Here is a 16,507-nt window from a genome sequence, read left to right as displayed (position 1 = left end):
CCACTTGGAGACCTGGGACTCTCAGCTTACCCACTGAAATGACCCGTCGTCTAGAGACCATTCTGATTCCAGAGGAACTGACCGGGACAGGGCGTCTGCTATCACATTTCTTACTCCTGCCAGGTGAGTGGCAGACAGATGCCATTTGTGTTTGTTTGCTAAGGCAAAGATGGCTATCATGACATGATTGACATGCTTGGACTTGGACCCTCCTCTGTTGATGCAATGAACTACCACTGCACTGTCCAAAACTAGCCTTAGATGAGACCTTCTTCGGGGGAAGCAGTCTCTTCAAGGTAAGAAATACTGCCATTGCTTCCAACACATTTATGTGGAGCTGGCGAAATTGAACTGACCAAGTCCCCTGAACTTGTTTGAACTGAGAGTATCCCCCCTCACCCGGACAGGGAGGCGTCCGTGTGAATGGTTAACACTGGAAGGGGGGATATTGAAGGGGTACTTTCTTGGCTAAGTTCTTTACTTTTGACCAAGGACGGAGTTGATTGCGGAGGATCTGAGGGATTTACTGACAACGGTCTCGATATTTGGTGTTTGCTCTGATCGCCAAATTCGATTTAAATCGTTCAGCCTGCCTTCAGGAGGATATCTGTTACCGAAGCAAACTGAAGGGACCCTAGGATTCTCTCCTGGTTTCTCCTTGACGTTTGTTTGCACTTTGAGAAATTGCCTGACAGATTTTGCTATTTCCTTCCGTTTGGCCACTGGAATTGACAGATTGTGGGAAAGACAAATCCCATTGGATTCCTAGCACTGAAAACGAGACTCTGGAGTAAGTCTGGATTTCGTTTTGTTTATCTGGAACCCCAGATGTTCCAGAAAGTAAACTACCTTTTGGTGGCTTTGAGACATTCCTCGACTGTTGGTGCCCAGATCAACCAATCGTCGAGGTATGCTGCTACCATGATTCCCTGAGCTCTCAATTGTTGTACAAACCACTTCTGCTATTTTTGTGAATACCCTGGGGGCTACATTCAGACCGAAGGGCATCACTTTGGAATGAGAATGTTTGATTTCCTAGCCTGAATCCTAGGAATGGCGGAAGTGCCTGGCTATAGGGATATGATAGTATGCGTCGTAAGATCGATGGAGCATGTGACGGCTCCACGCGGAAGTAAGGTCCTTACTTGCGAGAGGGTAAGCATCTTGAACTTGTCGCAACGAATGAAAGAGTTTAGCTTTGACAAGTCTAAAGATTACCCTTCTTTTTGTTGAGCCTTTCTTTGGCACGCTGAATAGCGACCTTGAAATTTTAGATGCTTGACTCTCGCAATAGCTCCTTTTCTGAAGGAGTTCTTCCGCGTAATCTTGTCAATTCCTCTGATGGAATCTGGTGGAATGATTTGATTGGAGGAGGCTCTTTGATCCAACTCCAACCCAATCCTTTTGGACACTATGCTCTGTGCCCAATTGCTGAACCCCACCTGTGGCGGAACGAGGAACAGCCTCCCTCCTACCTGGGGAGGGAGCCTCATTGTTGATGGGCGGTTGACCACCACGCCCTCATCTGAACTGCCTGCTCCTTGTTGCCCTTCCTGCGCACGCTGACGAAAGTAACCTCTCGCCCTACCTCTTGGTTGTTTGTAACCTTGAGCCTCATATGAAGGATTGAAGGCCGGCGAGATTGCGTAGGAGGTGGACGGCTGTGATTGAGGGGACAACAGGAGGATGGGCTGGTTCTGCTTCGAACTAGCACGGTTGTCCTTGTTGGGTAACTGGAACAGCCTGCACAAATTGCTGCTGTTGCTGGTGTTTCTGATACGGCTGGAACCTCTTACCAGCCTTCTTTTGCTTCTTACCAGCAGTGGGGACGGATTCTTGTTTGTTTCCTCTTCGAGGAAATACCCCACCTAGCTCTAAGGCTCTGGTTGAGCCTAGCAGCTTCGTGGTTGCACTTCGTTGACAGCGGACTCTGGGAAGAGATCCGCTCCCCACATGCTAGAAGCCAAGAGTCTATTCGGCTCGTGCCTAATAGTACACTCTTGTAGAACATGCTTCCGGCAATTCCTCCTAGCCTGGAAGAAGTCGAAAGCGTCTGTTAGTACCGTCTGGAACTGAGATTTTGCTAAAATCTTGAACAGCGGTTTCCGTAGCATAAGAGAGAGCAGCCATTTCGTGATTTATAAGGGAATTGAGGGACCTGCCAAACCTGGTTCGTGCATCAAACTCTGCCTGGATTAGGGAATCCGGCAGCCTTGGTAGCTTCTCGCCGAACTGGTCCATGGCGCAGTCCGTTTGAGCTTACCAAGCGTGAACGTAGCTGGCAAGTTCTCCCACCCAAATCCCGAAAGCCGGGAAGAGCGGAGAAGTAGGACTACCGCCTCCCTCAACTGTGGGATGGGCTCATCCTTGAGGACTGCCTGAAGGGACTTCTCCACTAATTTCGTGGCGAACGGAAGAGAAACCTCCTCTTCCGTTGCGAAAATAGTAAAGGGACTCTTGTAGGCCTGGAGTTTAGTGTTCGTACACTCCCAGTCCTCAAGGCAGTGAACCCATTCCCGCTGAGCATGATCTCTACTATATAGGACAGACTCTCGAGAGATCTTGTCTTCCCTAGTCAGAGCCGTTACAGTCAGCCTAGCATAACCGATGAAAGGCTGCGTCAGACCCGGAGGGTAAAACTCGAAGTCCTCAATCCTCCGAGTTCCACACTCCGGGATAGAGATCATCCCATCCTTGAAAGGAGCGTAGGCAGCTACTCTCCATGGGTTCATCCATGGAGAAAGCTGGCAGAGAGTCGTATGGCGGGAGTTGGAGAATGCCAGTGCTTGGCACTGGGGAGACTGGAAGAGGAACCTGAGATAGCCCGGCTACTCGGTCCTCATTCTCCCTAACCCTGTTAGAGAGATCTTGAATCGACTGGCCTGATTGAGACGAGTGCTCGACAACTGTGCGAACATCTGCTCGAATCTCGTCCCCAGGGCGGAGACTTGCGAGCCAACCAGCTCGCCCACCTGTTGCATCACCACTGCTGAGAAAGCAGAGGGATCAAAGGTGCTAGGCCCTGCTCCTCCTACCGGCGTAGCCGGAGTGGAGCGGTGGAGGCGGGAGAAGGCACTGGCTCGGCGGGAGCGCGAGCTTCTCCTTAGAAGCCTTGCTTCTAGAGCTCTTTGAGTGAGAAGAGCTCGGCTTCGCTTTCACCGCGTCGGCGTAGGAAGTCGAAGACTTCCTAGCCGAAGAAGACGAAGACGACTTCCTAGAAGTTGTCTTGGCCAGAGTCTTCGGTTCTCTCTGTCCTTCACCTTTGGGGGTACAGAGAGAGCGGGAGAGCGGGTAGGGATCTCAGATCCCACAAAGCCTTGGAAAGAAGCACTCGAAGAAGGGACAGGAGAAGATCCAGGAGCACCCAAGGAAAGACTCCTTGGGCGCCCGACACACCTACCTCAACCAACAAATCCTCTACCCCTACCGCCATGGGCTCGACGTTAAGGTCCAGGGAGGGCAGCGACGTCGGGACCGACTCCGGGCTGGGAGGCTACGACCCCAAAGGATTGCTGGAGGTTCTTGCTGGATGGAGGCTATCAGAGGGGCCGCGGACAAGGGGTCAACGTAACAGGTCGACTTGCCCGCGGGGAAGATCTGGACGGCAGCTTCTTATCAAGAATATGGCTGGCCTTTGGCGGCGTTCTTCCCGAAGCCGCCCACCCACGCTTTCAGGGTAGCGAGGGCGACTTCCCTCACACCAGTAGCCTGAAAGAAAGGCGAGATTAGCTTCTAGTGGCGGAACGGGGTTAACAAACTTATGACTAAGAGTTTGTTAGTAAATGATAAGGAAGCCTATAACGGACTTACCCCATCTCCCAGCTGACCCGACCAGGTCGTAGCAGATGGCGCAGGCTTCTGGGTGCCAGACGATCATCTCATTGTATGACGTGGCACAGGGGGCGTGAGACCTGCACTCATCGTGTCCGCAGGGGTCGTACAACGTCGCGTTGCACGCTGGGACCTGACAGTTGGTAGCCTGTAAGTGGAAAGATACATGAGTACCAGGTAAACACTTACAGGTCTAACAGATGCCGCCGCTGGTGCCGGAGCGATAAAGTTAGATTAAACCAGAGCCCCACCAAATTACGTGTGTGGTACCAGGTTGGTTGTGTGCCCTAGGCTATAGCTCCGCTGATGGCGGGGACACAAAAGGAAACCAACCAGGAGTGGTGGTAATTGGAAACCACGACGGAAAATGGCGGGGATGGTAGATATTCATAACAACATTACACAATTCATTGAAAAATTAGGGTATATCCTTAAAATAAAAATAATACAAACCTCTCTCCGCCCGTCTACTAGAAGAGTGCGCGGGTAAGAAGCAAGCTCCTTTCCGGTAGCGGGGGAGAGATGTAAGGATATAGTAGGCAAGCAACCGACCACTAGTAGTGACCACCCCGCCCGCTAGCGGAGCCAGTAAACTAAAACCAAAGGTGCCCCGGCTGCGACGGAAGGCTCCTTTCGTTATAGTGAGGGAGGTGGCTGAGCAACTGGGATGGGAGGTAGGTCTCGGCGTAACACGGCGGGAGTGAGAGAGGGGGGAGGGATGGCCTACTCCTCCCCGCCTCACCGACTACCGCATGGAGACCCCGGTACCTCATGAGTGGTCGCCCTATACCCCCCGCTGGGAGGAACCCCTGGCCACCTCAGAGAGGGAGAGAGAGAAGGCGACTGAGGTTGTCATGACAACCAAGGGGTCCCCCAGCACCTCCCTATACCAGAAAGGGAGGGCAGGGGCAGGGTAAGGTGCGATGGAACACGTGACCGCAAGTGGCCTAGGCCGCGAGCAACACAACCGTGAGAGGGCCACGTGAACCAGGCTGTACCAATACAAGGAACAAGCACCTAGGCTAGCCTAACACCCTAAATATAATAAATATATACATCGAAAAGATGGAAAAGACACTTTTAGTAAAAGAGAAAGAAAGCCCAGGAGGAGGCAGACTGTCCCAAGAAACAGAAGCCTACTCGGAGCCAGCGATAGCCGATGAAGAGCAAGAGCCGGGATGCTGGGCCGGAATAATAATAATAGCCCTAAATACCAAACTAAGAGATATGGTAGGAGGGCTAAACTAGCTAAAACTCGATGTAAAAACAATGAACGTTAATAATAAGTAAGCCCATAAGTATAGAAGTCCCCAGTATGGAGGACGGGAATTCTTAACGAGGCAGCATGGCGCCGCCACGAGACAACCGGGGAACCGTATATGACCTATTTAAGAGGAAAATACTGGTACCCGGAAGATAAAAAAGCGGTAAAACATTACTTATGAGTTACTTAACTTAGCCGTGGCAATAGCAGAGCGTTCCATGGTAGATTAATGAGATAAATCCCGTAATAACACAGCACAAGGAAAATGCGTCTTGACGCTAGCGCTAAAAAAAATTGAAGGATGTCCGCTAGGGGCGCTGCTGTCCGTGGCGTCCTCTAGTAGTAGTAGTAGCGGCTGCATCGCCCGTTGGTATCAGCTCTCTCTTGGGGGGATTCTGATTGGAAGTTCTAATTGGTGATTGTCTCGTGGTAGTGTTCCCCACTCGCCCCTATTATCATACCGACACTTCTTTTTAAGAGTGAGCGAGTCAGTTTTACTGACATTTTCTTAATTTTGTTTTTCTCTGGTAATTTTAGATCAATTTTACCTAGAAAGAATGATATTAAGGATCCTTTCATAGGCCGACACGAGCTGAGCCCAGAAATATATGCGTAAAGATTTGAACTCTAACTTAACGCTTTAGTAATGACAAATAAGCTAAAAGTTCAAACACATATCAAAACCTACTGACATATTGTCTGTCCCGGTGATTTATATTCGTAGTCAATGTAAAAAAAAAAAAAAAAAATAAAAAAAAAAAAAAAAAAAAAAATAATAATAATAATAATAAATAAATAAATAAATAAAATAAAAGAGATTTTAAAGTCAGGAAGTCTAGAAGTGAAAATCTTATCTATGGAATAATCCTATATGAATCTTATACAGGGCTAATAATATATATAGAATTTGTATGGAAACCTTTTTCATATAGTTTGAATAAGGAATATTTAATTTAACATAATTACAATTATGCAGTTTTCCAACATGAAACTAATATATTGTTCAATTTTGGTACTGTTTTTTTCAGACATTCTTCTCATGTGGGTCGAGTATTAAAAAACAAAAAAATTATCCTAAAGTCGTATTTGTTACAGCAAGTAACGTAACTCTTAGCTGGCTGAGAGCAATCTCCTGCCAAGTGACGACGTCATCATTGCCGTATCAGCATTTGTTCCTTTTAACCTCAATAATCTGCTTACACAGGCTTCATCTGTGTGTCGTCTCTGCTTGCAAAACAGATTGACTGGAGAAAGGAATGCTTAGCCCGAACTTCTCATGGACAAGGCCAGACGTTAGGTACAAGTGTCTATCGGTGTGCGCAATGCAAACTTTAGCTAAGGAGTTGCAATCATTTTAAAATTAATAACAAAATAAGCAAATAGAATTTCTATAACAACAAAATGAATTAATTTTTCTGAACCTCATAGACATTTAGAAGTATCAGATATATAGTGAAATATTTTACTTGCAACATTAGCCTATTACAATTTCAAGTAAAACATCATGGGAAAATGTCACATTTTCTTGAAAAACCCAAAGTTTATTTAGAAATTAGTTACATAGTGGGTTTTTTTCGTTGCATCTCCTACCTATTAATAATGTTTTAAAAGTTAACCTCAGAGGATGCGCACGAGAAAATTGAATATGAAACTTTTGTTAGGGCACATAGAATCATGATTAATCTTCTCTTTGACTCGATGTTGCCTGGCAATCTTACAATTAGCTCCGTTTTCCACTTCTTTGTCTAGTAACTTACTACCAGTAATATCGAATTTTCTTTGGGATTCGTATTGAATATCTGTTTATTTTTTATAATTATGGATATTTTTACAGTCCTCATAGACCTGGATAGGTTCACTCATTGTTAATGCCATGGATAAAAAAGTTTGTACAGCGGACTCTTTTGAATTCCAAAATATCAGCGAATTCATGTGGGTTAAGTCTGGTCTAAATGGCTCTCTTCCCTCCCCTGTATTTGGATGTCGTCTGAATTTACTTTGCCCTTGTGACAAGTATAATTTCACTTGCAGGCTGATTAATGGAACCTGGTTACAGTATCCTGCAGTACGAGAGTTTCACATCGCAACTTCAAAAATCGTTTCGTCGCAGCGGACGACTACAGTCAAGTAACAACCGCCTACAATGTGAAAGGAATTTCATGGACTACTTCGACCGACACCGTATCTCGTCGTTAATCTCGTTTTAATGCGGAATGCTCTGGCGGCTGTCGGAATCGACATACGAATGGGACATACTTCCGACAATACGACCCGAAGGATATTCAACTCTACTTTGCTGGGCGAAGGACTCGTGCTGGGGATGTTTTTTTTTATTCATCGCGAACGTAATCGTGTAGCTTAGGATGCAGAGAATAAGTATGAGCGCAAAATAGAACGTTGGACCCGCCCAGGCAAAATTTTTTCCCCTTGTTTTAACCCTGTGAAAATAGGCCGTTTCATTGGTTATAGGTGGTTGTCTGGAAACTGTGTAATGGACGAAAAGTTGTTCGAACGTTAGTTAAAAGTGAAGTAGTATAACACCTCGGTCATGTATCCTATATATATAAAGTATCATGTATCCTATATATAAATGATCATAAATAACAGAATCGAAATATATTTTTTGCGTGTACGCACTAGGAATCTATATATAAATGATCATAAATAACGGAATCGAAATATATCTTTGCGTGTACGCAATAGGAATCTATTTAAAGTGCACATATATTAATCATAAATTATATGAATCCATATACATATGTATAAACAAATCAGGTAGCCTATAATCAATCTGTTACCTTTTATCTTACCAATATCTGCAGTTATTTATGAGTTAGTATATGAATTAATGAATCAGATATATAACATTTAGCATAAAAATCAACGAATCAATCAGCATAAACATTAATAATTTTATCAATTCATATATGAAATTTTTTTATCAGTTAAAATATGATTTTTATCATGTTAATCTTCATTCTATGCAATTATCAGAGTACATTAGTATTTTCTGTAGCATATGTATCTTAATGAGATGAAGTGAAAAAACTGTATCATTATATATCCGTGATCACTATTATTTACCAATATCATTGTTTTATATTTTTATTACTTGAATCAATTCATGTACACAATGAATTTTTATTTACTTATATATATATATATATATATATATATATATATATATATATACATATATATATATATATATATATATATATATTATATATATATATATATATTCACATAGTGTCTGTATCACACTCCTATAAGTCAAATGCAAGTCAAGTTTGAGTAATAACCAGTAGCTGGTTTTGGTAGCTGACCGAGCTAATGTAAGTGTTTACATAATAAAAATATGGAATGTTAGTCCATAGATATAAAAGATTGCTTGCCAGGAAGTGATCAGGACTAGAGACGCCTAAAGATGAGATACAATAAGTATGTAGGCTAAGTTGACATGCCGTCATCTGTGGTCATTCATTTGTTTTGAAACAGTCCAAGCTCCTGCTTGAGACAACTACCCCGACCTATAATTCACAAACGGCCTACGTGATCTGTAGCGTGTCTCATTGATTGTGTGTTCGTATGAAACTATGTCATTTGTATGTATGTTCATATGTTCGAACTACTGTCTGTTCCTTCATAACTTGTAACAGAGATGGTAGACAGGGAGAACAGAGTTAGCTATCGTCATTAGAAGACCTGTACCTCTTTACCTAAGCTTTATCATGTAGAAGAATAGGATTAGCCATCATCATTGGCAGAAGCGATCAAGCTATCGTTATTAGAAGACTTGTACAATCATATCTGATCTTCAGCATGTAAAACTTCAGAAGAATACATATAGTTTTATATTTCGTGTTTTCTACAAGAACCTCCTCACCATGAGTTTAACACATCGTCGTAATAACAAACAAGATAATACCGACTTCGTAAATGATCTACAAACCCCCAGACACTCCATTGAAGATGGAAGTGCAATACCAACCGACTTAGCGTAAGATTATCGCTAGTCTAACATTACCTCATAGGGCGCCTTATCATACAAGGCACAAGCCCTAATAATTGTACACGTGGTAATGAAATATATACATAAATCACAGAAGATATTGGATGTTCATTTTGCTTTTATAGTGAAGAGAGAGGGATCTATCCATAACAACTGATGACACAGACCAGTCTCAAAAACTGTACACAGTGGTGTAGGTACGTATATAGGTCAAGCACATGACTGTACAACTTGCAAGTTTTTAGCATTATAACTGGACCCTCTGATCCACCTCACTCACCATAAGTTGAGGAGTTTCAACAGAGATCTTTCACATTCACAATTGATCCGAGAGCAACCAGATTCACTAAACAGCACTCATCAATATGCAGTAGTGAATGTGTCTCACAATGCATTACATACTATCCTAGTAGCACTATTCTTCTTGCATTTTGATACATTACTATCTATTCTTATTTTTCTTAAATAAGTGGTAGCTCTTCTTTCTGTATTTCCCTTTATTTCCTCTTACTACTTCCTGATGTGCGTCATATTCATGGGAAGCTTGAATTTCAAGTCATTGGCCCCTGTGGTCTTTTACCATATGAATAGGTTTCATCTACTGAATAATGATATGTAATTTTTTTTTTTTATTGAGCTGCTGGTAAATATGTTCAGCTGATATCAAACTATCATGATTGCTGGAAGCTCAAGCTGCTCACCACGCACTAGAGATTACATTTCAAATTCAGTAGTCAATCAGTAGCAAGATAGCTTTAATGATATTCGCTGCTTGAATATAGCACCAGTAGAAAATAGAAATAGACTGTAGTACGGACAATAATATCCACTCTCAGTTTGTCTCACTCACGACCTAATTGCACACATTCATGTGGTAGTGGTATAGGGAATTTTCATTGCTGAGAGCAATGTTGTCCATTACTATCTACCAAAATCAAATACTAATGCAAAATTTTCTATTGTGGTAGTTAATGTGCCATGCTGTAACAGGAAAAAGTAAAATAAGGAGATAGTCTTGCCAGATTCCTAGTTAACATTAGTAAACCCAAATAGATTGAGGTTAGACAAAATTACCACTTGATATGTAGGCCTTTTATCAGCAGCTTTTTGAAGCTAAATTTGCTTTTACATGTAGCACCCAAAAAGACATTGACCCAGTGGGGGTAGTGCCTTCATTGCACCTCTCACATTACACTGTAGGCATTACTTAAGGTTCTTTTTAGCATCCTTTCTGCCCCTAGCTGCAACCCCTTTCACTCCTTTTACCATACCTCTGTTCATATTCTCTTTCTTCCATCTCACTTTTCATCTTCTAAGAATTGTTTCAGCATTGTTGAATGACTTCATAGGTCCCAGTGTTTGGCTTTTGGCCTAAATTCTATATGTAGTATTCCAATAAGACATTGATGGTAAATGTATTTTATAGATTGTATATCCTTTTCCTCTGCACAGATATCTGATCTACACCTAAGTGTGTTTCAAGATCCTACCAGAGTGTCGCAGTTGCGAGAGTTTGCTACTTCAACTGTTGGTACCATCAGTCCAGCTGTTGTTTTGGCATCAGGTAAACTTGTACCTGTAATACATTCATATCCATGCATTCAATTAACTAATGCTGTACACAAATTAATGTCAGGCTATAACATATACAGAACAGCTATAAAAGCTAGCTTTTGTACATGAACTTCCCTGACAGATATATACTTAGCTATAGTCTCCGACGTTCCCGACAGAATTTCAAATCTCGCGGCACACGCGACAGGTAGGTCAGGTGGTCTACCTTACCCGCCGCTGGGTGGCGGATGTACGAACCACTCCCGTAAGCTTGTCAGATTTTTCTCTGTCGCGGGAACGATAACAACTGTTGTCGGTTCCTCTCGATAGTTTTTCGATTCTCGCTTGCCTGGAGTTAATTTGGACTTCTTTTGGTGACGTATTCGCTTTGTTTGGCTTGGCATACGCTGATTGTGGACCGGTTTGATTTTGAGTTTGATTTTCTTTAACGATGTCTGACCTAGATTCGGTAGTTAAAACTTCGGTTTTGTTTAGGGTTTGCGTGAATGAAGGATGTAAGGTGAGGTTGCCGAAAGCTTCGGTAGACCCCCACACGGTTTGCATGAAATGCAGGGGGAATGAATGTTCTTTTGCTAACCCTTGTAGTGAATGTAAGGGATTGAATGAAGAAGAATATAAGGCTCTCTCTTCTTATGTTAGGAAGTTGGAACGTGATAGAGTGCGTAAGGCTTCCTCTAGAAGTTCTAGTAGATCTAGAATGAGTGAGTTGGATGTGGATCCTAATACTAACGTAGAATTAGAACCTTCTTCCCAAGTTGCAGCCCCTGCTCCCCGCACCGAAGCCGAAGATTCGCCTTCGGAGGCGGCAGCTCTGAGAGCCACGATTCGTTCTATGGATCAGAAGATTCGTCAGTTGGAAGGTAAGGAGAGTGTTAGTGATCAGTGCAGTGTCCCCAGTGTTGTGGAGGGTGCGTCTGACCGGTTCCTTAGTGCCTCTAGGCCTAGACCTCTTCCAGACTCCCAGTTCCAGTGGAGTAGGAAAGTTGAAAGCCGCAAGAGGGCTAGGGAGAACCCCCACCGGTCAGGCGTCCCCTCGGCAGATCCTGAAGTACGCTCCCAGGCTGCCTCGGATCGCTACAAGAAGGAGCTACTACGCCAATGCTTCTCCTCTTCGTCGTCTCCCTCTCCGAAGAGAGGTTGGAACTCCCCGGATGCGTCGCGCCCGTTGAAGAGGGCTTGGAAGGCTCCCTGCAGTCCTTTGGCTTCTAGTCCGGAGGTTTTCCCGGAAGAATCGGTCGGTGGAGGCGAAGAAACCCAAGAAATCCTGTGATCGTTCTTCTTCTCGCGCTCCGCGCTCGGCGCCTGCTTCCGAGGAAGAACAACAAGATTCGCCTACGAGAGTACTCGCGGGACTTCAAGCTCAGATCACGGCGCTAGCAGACTCTCTAGCAGTTAGATCATGTAGGAAGAAGGACGTTTCTCTTCCGATCAAGAGATCTAGGCGCCGCTCTTCAGAGGATCGTTCTCCTCGTTTTAGGCGTTCTATGGGGAGGTTTCGTATGAAGGTAGGGGCTCGCGTGAGCGCCCTCGCTCGCCTGGCTCTCTTTCGACTTAAAGGCGCCAAACATCGGTAGGACGCTCTATGGAGAAAGAAGTTTTTTCTCCAGATTGGATTCCCGCTTCCGGTAAGCGCACTGCACCTGCTCATCACGCTATTTCTTCAACTCCCTCGCGTGAGACTTCTCCTCAGCAGCCTCAAGGTTCTAGAAGGCGCCCTTATGCAAGTAGGCGTTCTTCGTCCAGATGTCACTCTCCTCGAGTGTCGGATCGTGACTTCTCTCCTGACAGGCATCAAGAGTCTGGTAGGAGTCGTGTGCATGATAGACGGCCTGCTGTTAGCCGCTCCCCGCAAGGTAGGCGCCAAGAGCCTACTGCACATCGATCTCCTAGTAGGCGCTCGTCTCTTTTAAGGCGTCATACTCCTGATTATTCTCCTCGGGGCAGACAACAAGAGTCTTTCAAGCGCCCTTCTCGTGTAGGCGCTCTCCCGCTTCTAGGCGCACTTCTCCTGACCGTTTGTCTCTTGATAGACAACAGGAATCTCGGAAGCGCCCTTCTCCAAGTAGGCGCTCGTTAGCTTTGAAGCGCCCTTCTCCTGAATGTTACCCTCTTGTTAGACGTCAAGAGTCTCGCAAGCAGCCTTCTCCTAGTAGGCGCATTTCGCCTTCCAGTCGAACTTCCGTTGATCGTACGCAACTGGACAGGTATGGAGAGCCGCGCAAGCGCTCTGCTCTCGATAGGCGCTCTTCTCCTGGCAGCCGCTCGCCTCGGGATAGGCGCAAAGAGTATAGTAGGCGCTCGCCTCCTCGTAAGCGCCCTGTGGATATTTCCGAGGATTCTCGGAGTAGGAGCCCTACCTCTCCTTCGGCTGAGATTCCGTCTACCTCGAAGAGGGAGTCTCATCGTAGACATCCCAGATCTTCTCTTCATTCTCCAGTGGATGTGAACTCTTCTAAGAGAGGGCGTTCTCCAACCTCTCGCTCAACTCCTACTAGGATCCCTTCGTCACCTAAGGATCTTCCACGCTCGCCTCAACAAGACGTCCTAGAAGGTTCGGATGAGGAACCGAACACTTCTGCTGCTGTGTCTTCTTACAAGAAGCTTACAGAGCTACTTTTGCAAGTTTTTGGGGATTCCCTTTCTCCTACGGCTCCTCCTTCTCCTCACTCACTTTTTTCAACGGCGAAGACAGCAAAGAGTTCTTCTTGTGTGAGGATGAAGCCAACTCTTTCTATGAAGAAGGCACTGAGGAGTTTTGGTTCTTGGATGGCTTCCAAAGAAGAAGCGGGGAAAACGATGTTCGCTTTTCCTCCTTTGAAGTTATCAGGACGCGCTGGTTTCTGGTACGAAACAGGAGAGTCCTTAGGATTGGGTCTACCGTCTTCGGCTGATTTGGATTTTTCGGCGCTGGTAGATTCGACAAGGAGAACTGCCCTTAACTCTGCTAAGACGACTTGGGCAATGAATGAATTGGATCACATGCTCAAAGGCATGTATAGAGTGCTAGAAGTATTTAACTTCCTTGATTGGTCGTTGGGAGTCCTAGCCAAGAAAATTGAAGTGCCAGAGTCAATTTCGCCAGAAGATCTTATGTGTGTTTTGTCTTGTATGGACAAGTCGGTAAGAGACGGAGCGAGTGAAATCGCCTCCCTGTATGGGGCCGGGATTGTGAAGAGGTCCGTTTATTGTTCCTTCTTAACGAAGTCTGTCTCCCATGCCCAGAGGTCTTCTTTGCTGTTTGCTCCTCTGTCTGCTCAGTTGTTCCCTAAACATCGAGTGCAGGACATTTCAAGATCACTGTCGGCCAAAGCCACCCAGGACCTTTTGGCACAGTCGGCAAGAAAACCTCGCCCTTCCTTCCCTACCAAGGCTAAGAAGGAAAAAGCAAGTGTTCGAGAACCCTTTCGAGGGGCGTCTTCATCAAGAACCTCTACGTTTAGAGGTCGTAGACCTTCAAGAAGGGGTAAGACTTTCGCCAAGTCTGTTAAAGCCCCCAAATAACTTGCAAGTCCTTCAAACAACGGTGGGCGCCAGACTCTTAGAGTTTGCAGAAGTCTGGGCCCAAAAAGGGGCGGATCCTTGGACCCTTTCTATTTTGAGGAGAGGTTACCTCATCCCTTTCGTCGAAAGACCTCCCTTGACGACCATCCCAAGGGAACTGACGGCCAGGTACAGAGACCCCATCATGAATCAAGCTCTCCATCTAGCAGTAGATCAGATGCTGGAGAAGGGGGCTATCGAACTAGTGACAGACCATCATTCATCGGGCTTCTACAACCGCCTTTTCCTAGTTCCGAAGTCCTCAGGGGGATGGAGACCGGTGTTGAAGGTAAGCGCCCTGAACTTCTTCGTAAAAAAGAAGAAGTTCACGATGGAAACGCCTTCATCAGTGCTGGCAGCACTTCGTCCAGGGGACTGGATGGTTTCCTTGGATTTACAGGACGCTTACTTCCACGTACCGATCCATCCTTCCTCGAGGAAGTTTCTCAGATTCATGATGGGGGGGAAAATTTTTCAGTTCAGGGCTCTGTGTTTCGGCCTCTCGACGGCCCCTCAAGTGGTTCACGGGGATTTTGAGGAATGTGGCTCAATGGCTTCATTTGAAAGGGTGAGGATATCCATGTACCTCGACGATTGGCTAATAAGGGCCAATTCAGAAGATCGTTGTTTGAAGGACTTACAAGTAACTTTAGAATTGACGAAGGCTTTGGGACTTCTCGTCAATTTCAAGAAGTCGTCACTAATTCCCGAGCAAGAGTGTGTGTATCTCGGGATACAGATGAACTCTGAGTTTTCGGGCTTTTCCCTCGCAGGAAAGGATAGCCCGAGGATTCGAGAGAGTAACAACCTTCTTAGGGAAAGAAGTATGCACAGTGAGGGAGTGGATGAGTCTGCTGGGGACGCTCTCCTCGCTGGAGCAATTCGTTTCCCTAGGAAGGTTGCACCTGAGACCGCTCCAATTTCTTTCTTCATCGGAATTGGAGTAGTCGTTATCCCAGGACATCAAGAAACATCTCTTATGGTGGACAGATCCCAACCTCTTTGCGAAGGGACTGTCTCTTCAATCACAGACCCCCAACCTGGTGTTGTTCTCCGACGCGTCGGACACGGGGTGGGGTGCAACTCTGGGAACCAGCGAAGTGTCAGGTACCTGGGTGGGGGACCAGGTAGCCTGGCACATCAACAGAAAGGAGTTGATGGCTGTGTGGTTGGCTCTGAAGGCTTTCGAGCCCAAAGTCAGAAGATCGGTAGTGCAGGTCAACGCGGACAACTCTACAGCTCTGGCATATATCAGGAAACAGGGGGGGACGCATTCCTTCTCCCTGTACGAGACAGCAAGAGACCTTCTTCTGTGGGCAGAAGAAAGAGGAATCAAGCTTCTCACCAGGTTCGTGCAGGGAGAAAGGAATGTAAGAGCAGATCTCCTCAGCAGAAAGATCAGGTCCTTCCCACAGAGTGGACCCTTCATCTGGATGTATGCCAGAGCCTGTGGAAGTTATGGGGCAGGCCACACATAGACCTCTTTGCCACGTCAAAGAACAAGAGGCTGGATCCTTACTGCTCTCCGATATCGGATCCAGAGGCATTAGCAATAGATGCTCTTCTTCTAGACTGGAACGGACTCGACGTCTACGCGTTTCCCCCCTTCAAGATCCTGGGGCTAACCATCAAGAAGTTCGTGAGTCCGATTCAACGAGAATGACCTTAATCGCTCCCTTTTGGCCGGCCCAAGAATGGTTCACAGAGGTACTGGAATGGTTGGTGGACCTTCCAAGATCGCTCCCGCTAAGGAGCGATCTACTCAGACAACCCCACTTCGACAGGTACCACAAAAATCTCCTCGCTCTCAGTCTGACTGGCTTCAGACTGTCCAAAGTTTGGTCAGAGCGAAGGCTTTTCAGCACAGCTGCTAAAGCAATCGCAAGAGCGAGGAGACCTTCCACCTTGCGTGTATACCAGTCAAAGTGGGATGTCTTCAGACGTTGGTGCAAGAGGAAGAACATTTCCTCTTCCAGTACCTCTGTGACCCAAATTGCGGATTTCCTTATTTTCCTCAAGAAGAATGTCATCTGGTTGTGTCAACTATTAAGGGATACCGCAGTATGTTGGCGGCGGTATTTCGGCATAGAGGCTTAAAGATATCCGATGATAAGGACTTGCATGATCTTATTAGATCATTTGAAACCATTAAGCGTCCTCATGTGGTACCAAAAAACTGGAATCTAGACGTAGTTCTACAATTCCTTGGATCGTCTAGATTCGAACCTCCTAGCTTAGCCTCTTTCAAGGATCTGACGAAGAAGGCTATCTTCTTTTGGCCCTTG

General features: G+C 45.6%; 1 protein-coding gene across 4 annotated transcripts in view; it reads left to right on the top strand.

The window, feature by feature from the left end:
• LOC135198707 (transmembrane protein 62-like) overlaps positions 1–16,507 on the top strand; it is a 93,641-nt gene that overhangs the window by 15,633 nt on the left and 61,501 nt on the right. For 3 of the 4 annotated variants that reach the window (XM_064226555.1, XM_064226556.1, XM_064226554.1), the window contains one exon: positions 10,560–10,671. The exons of the other annotated variant lie outside the window; for it this stretch is intronic. In XM_064226555.1, the coding sequence (XP_064082625.1) occupies positions 10,560–10,671 (112 nt within the window). The remainder of the gene's footprint in view (positions 1–10,559; positions 10,672–16,507) is intronic. 4 annotated transcript variants of the gene reach the window in all.

This window comes from Macrobrachium nipponense, chromosome 22 (genome assembly GCF_015104395.2).
Source record: "Macrobrachium nipponense isolate FS-2020 chromosome 22, ASM1510439v2, whole genome shotgun sequence".
NCBI lineage: Eukaryota > Metazoa > Arthropoda > Malacostraca > Decapoda > Palaemonidae > Macrobrachium > Macrobrachium nipponense.
Note: the sequence above shows the minus strand (reverse complement) of the source record. Positions and strands in the feature narration are given on the sequence as shown.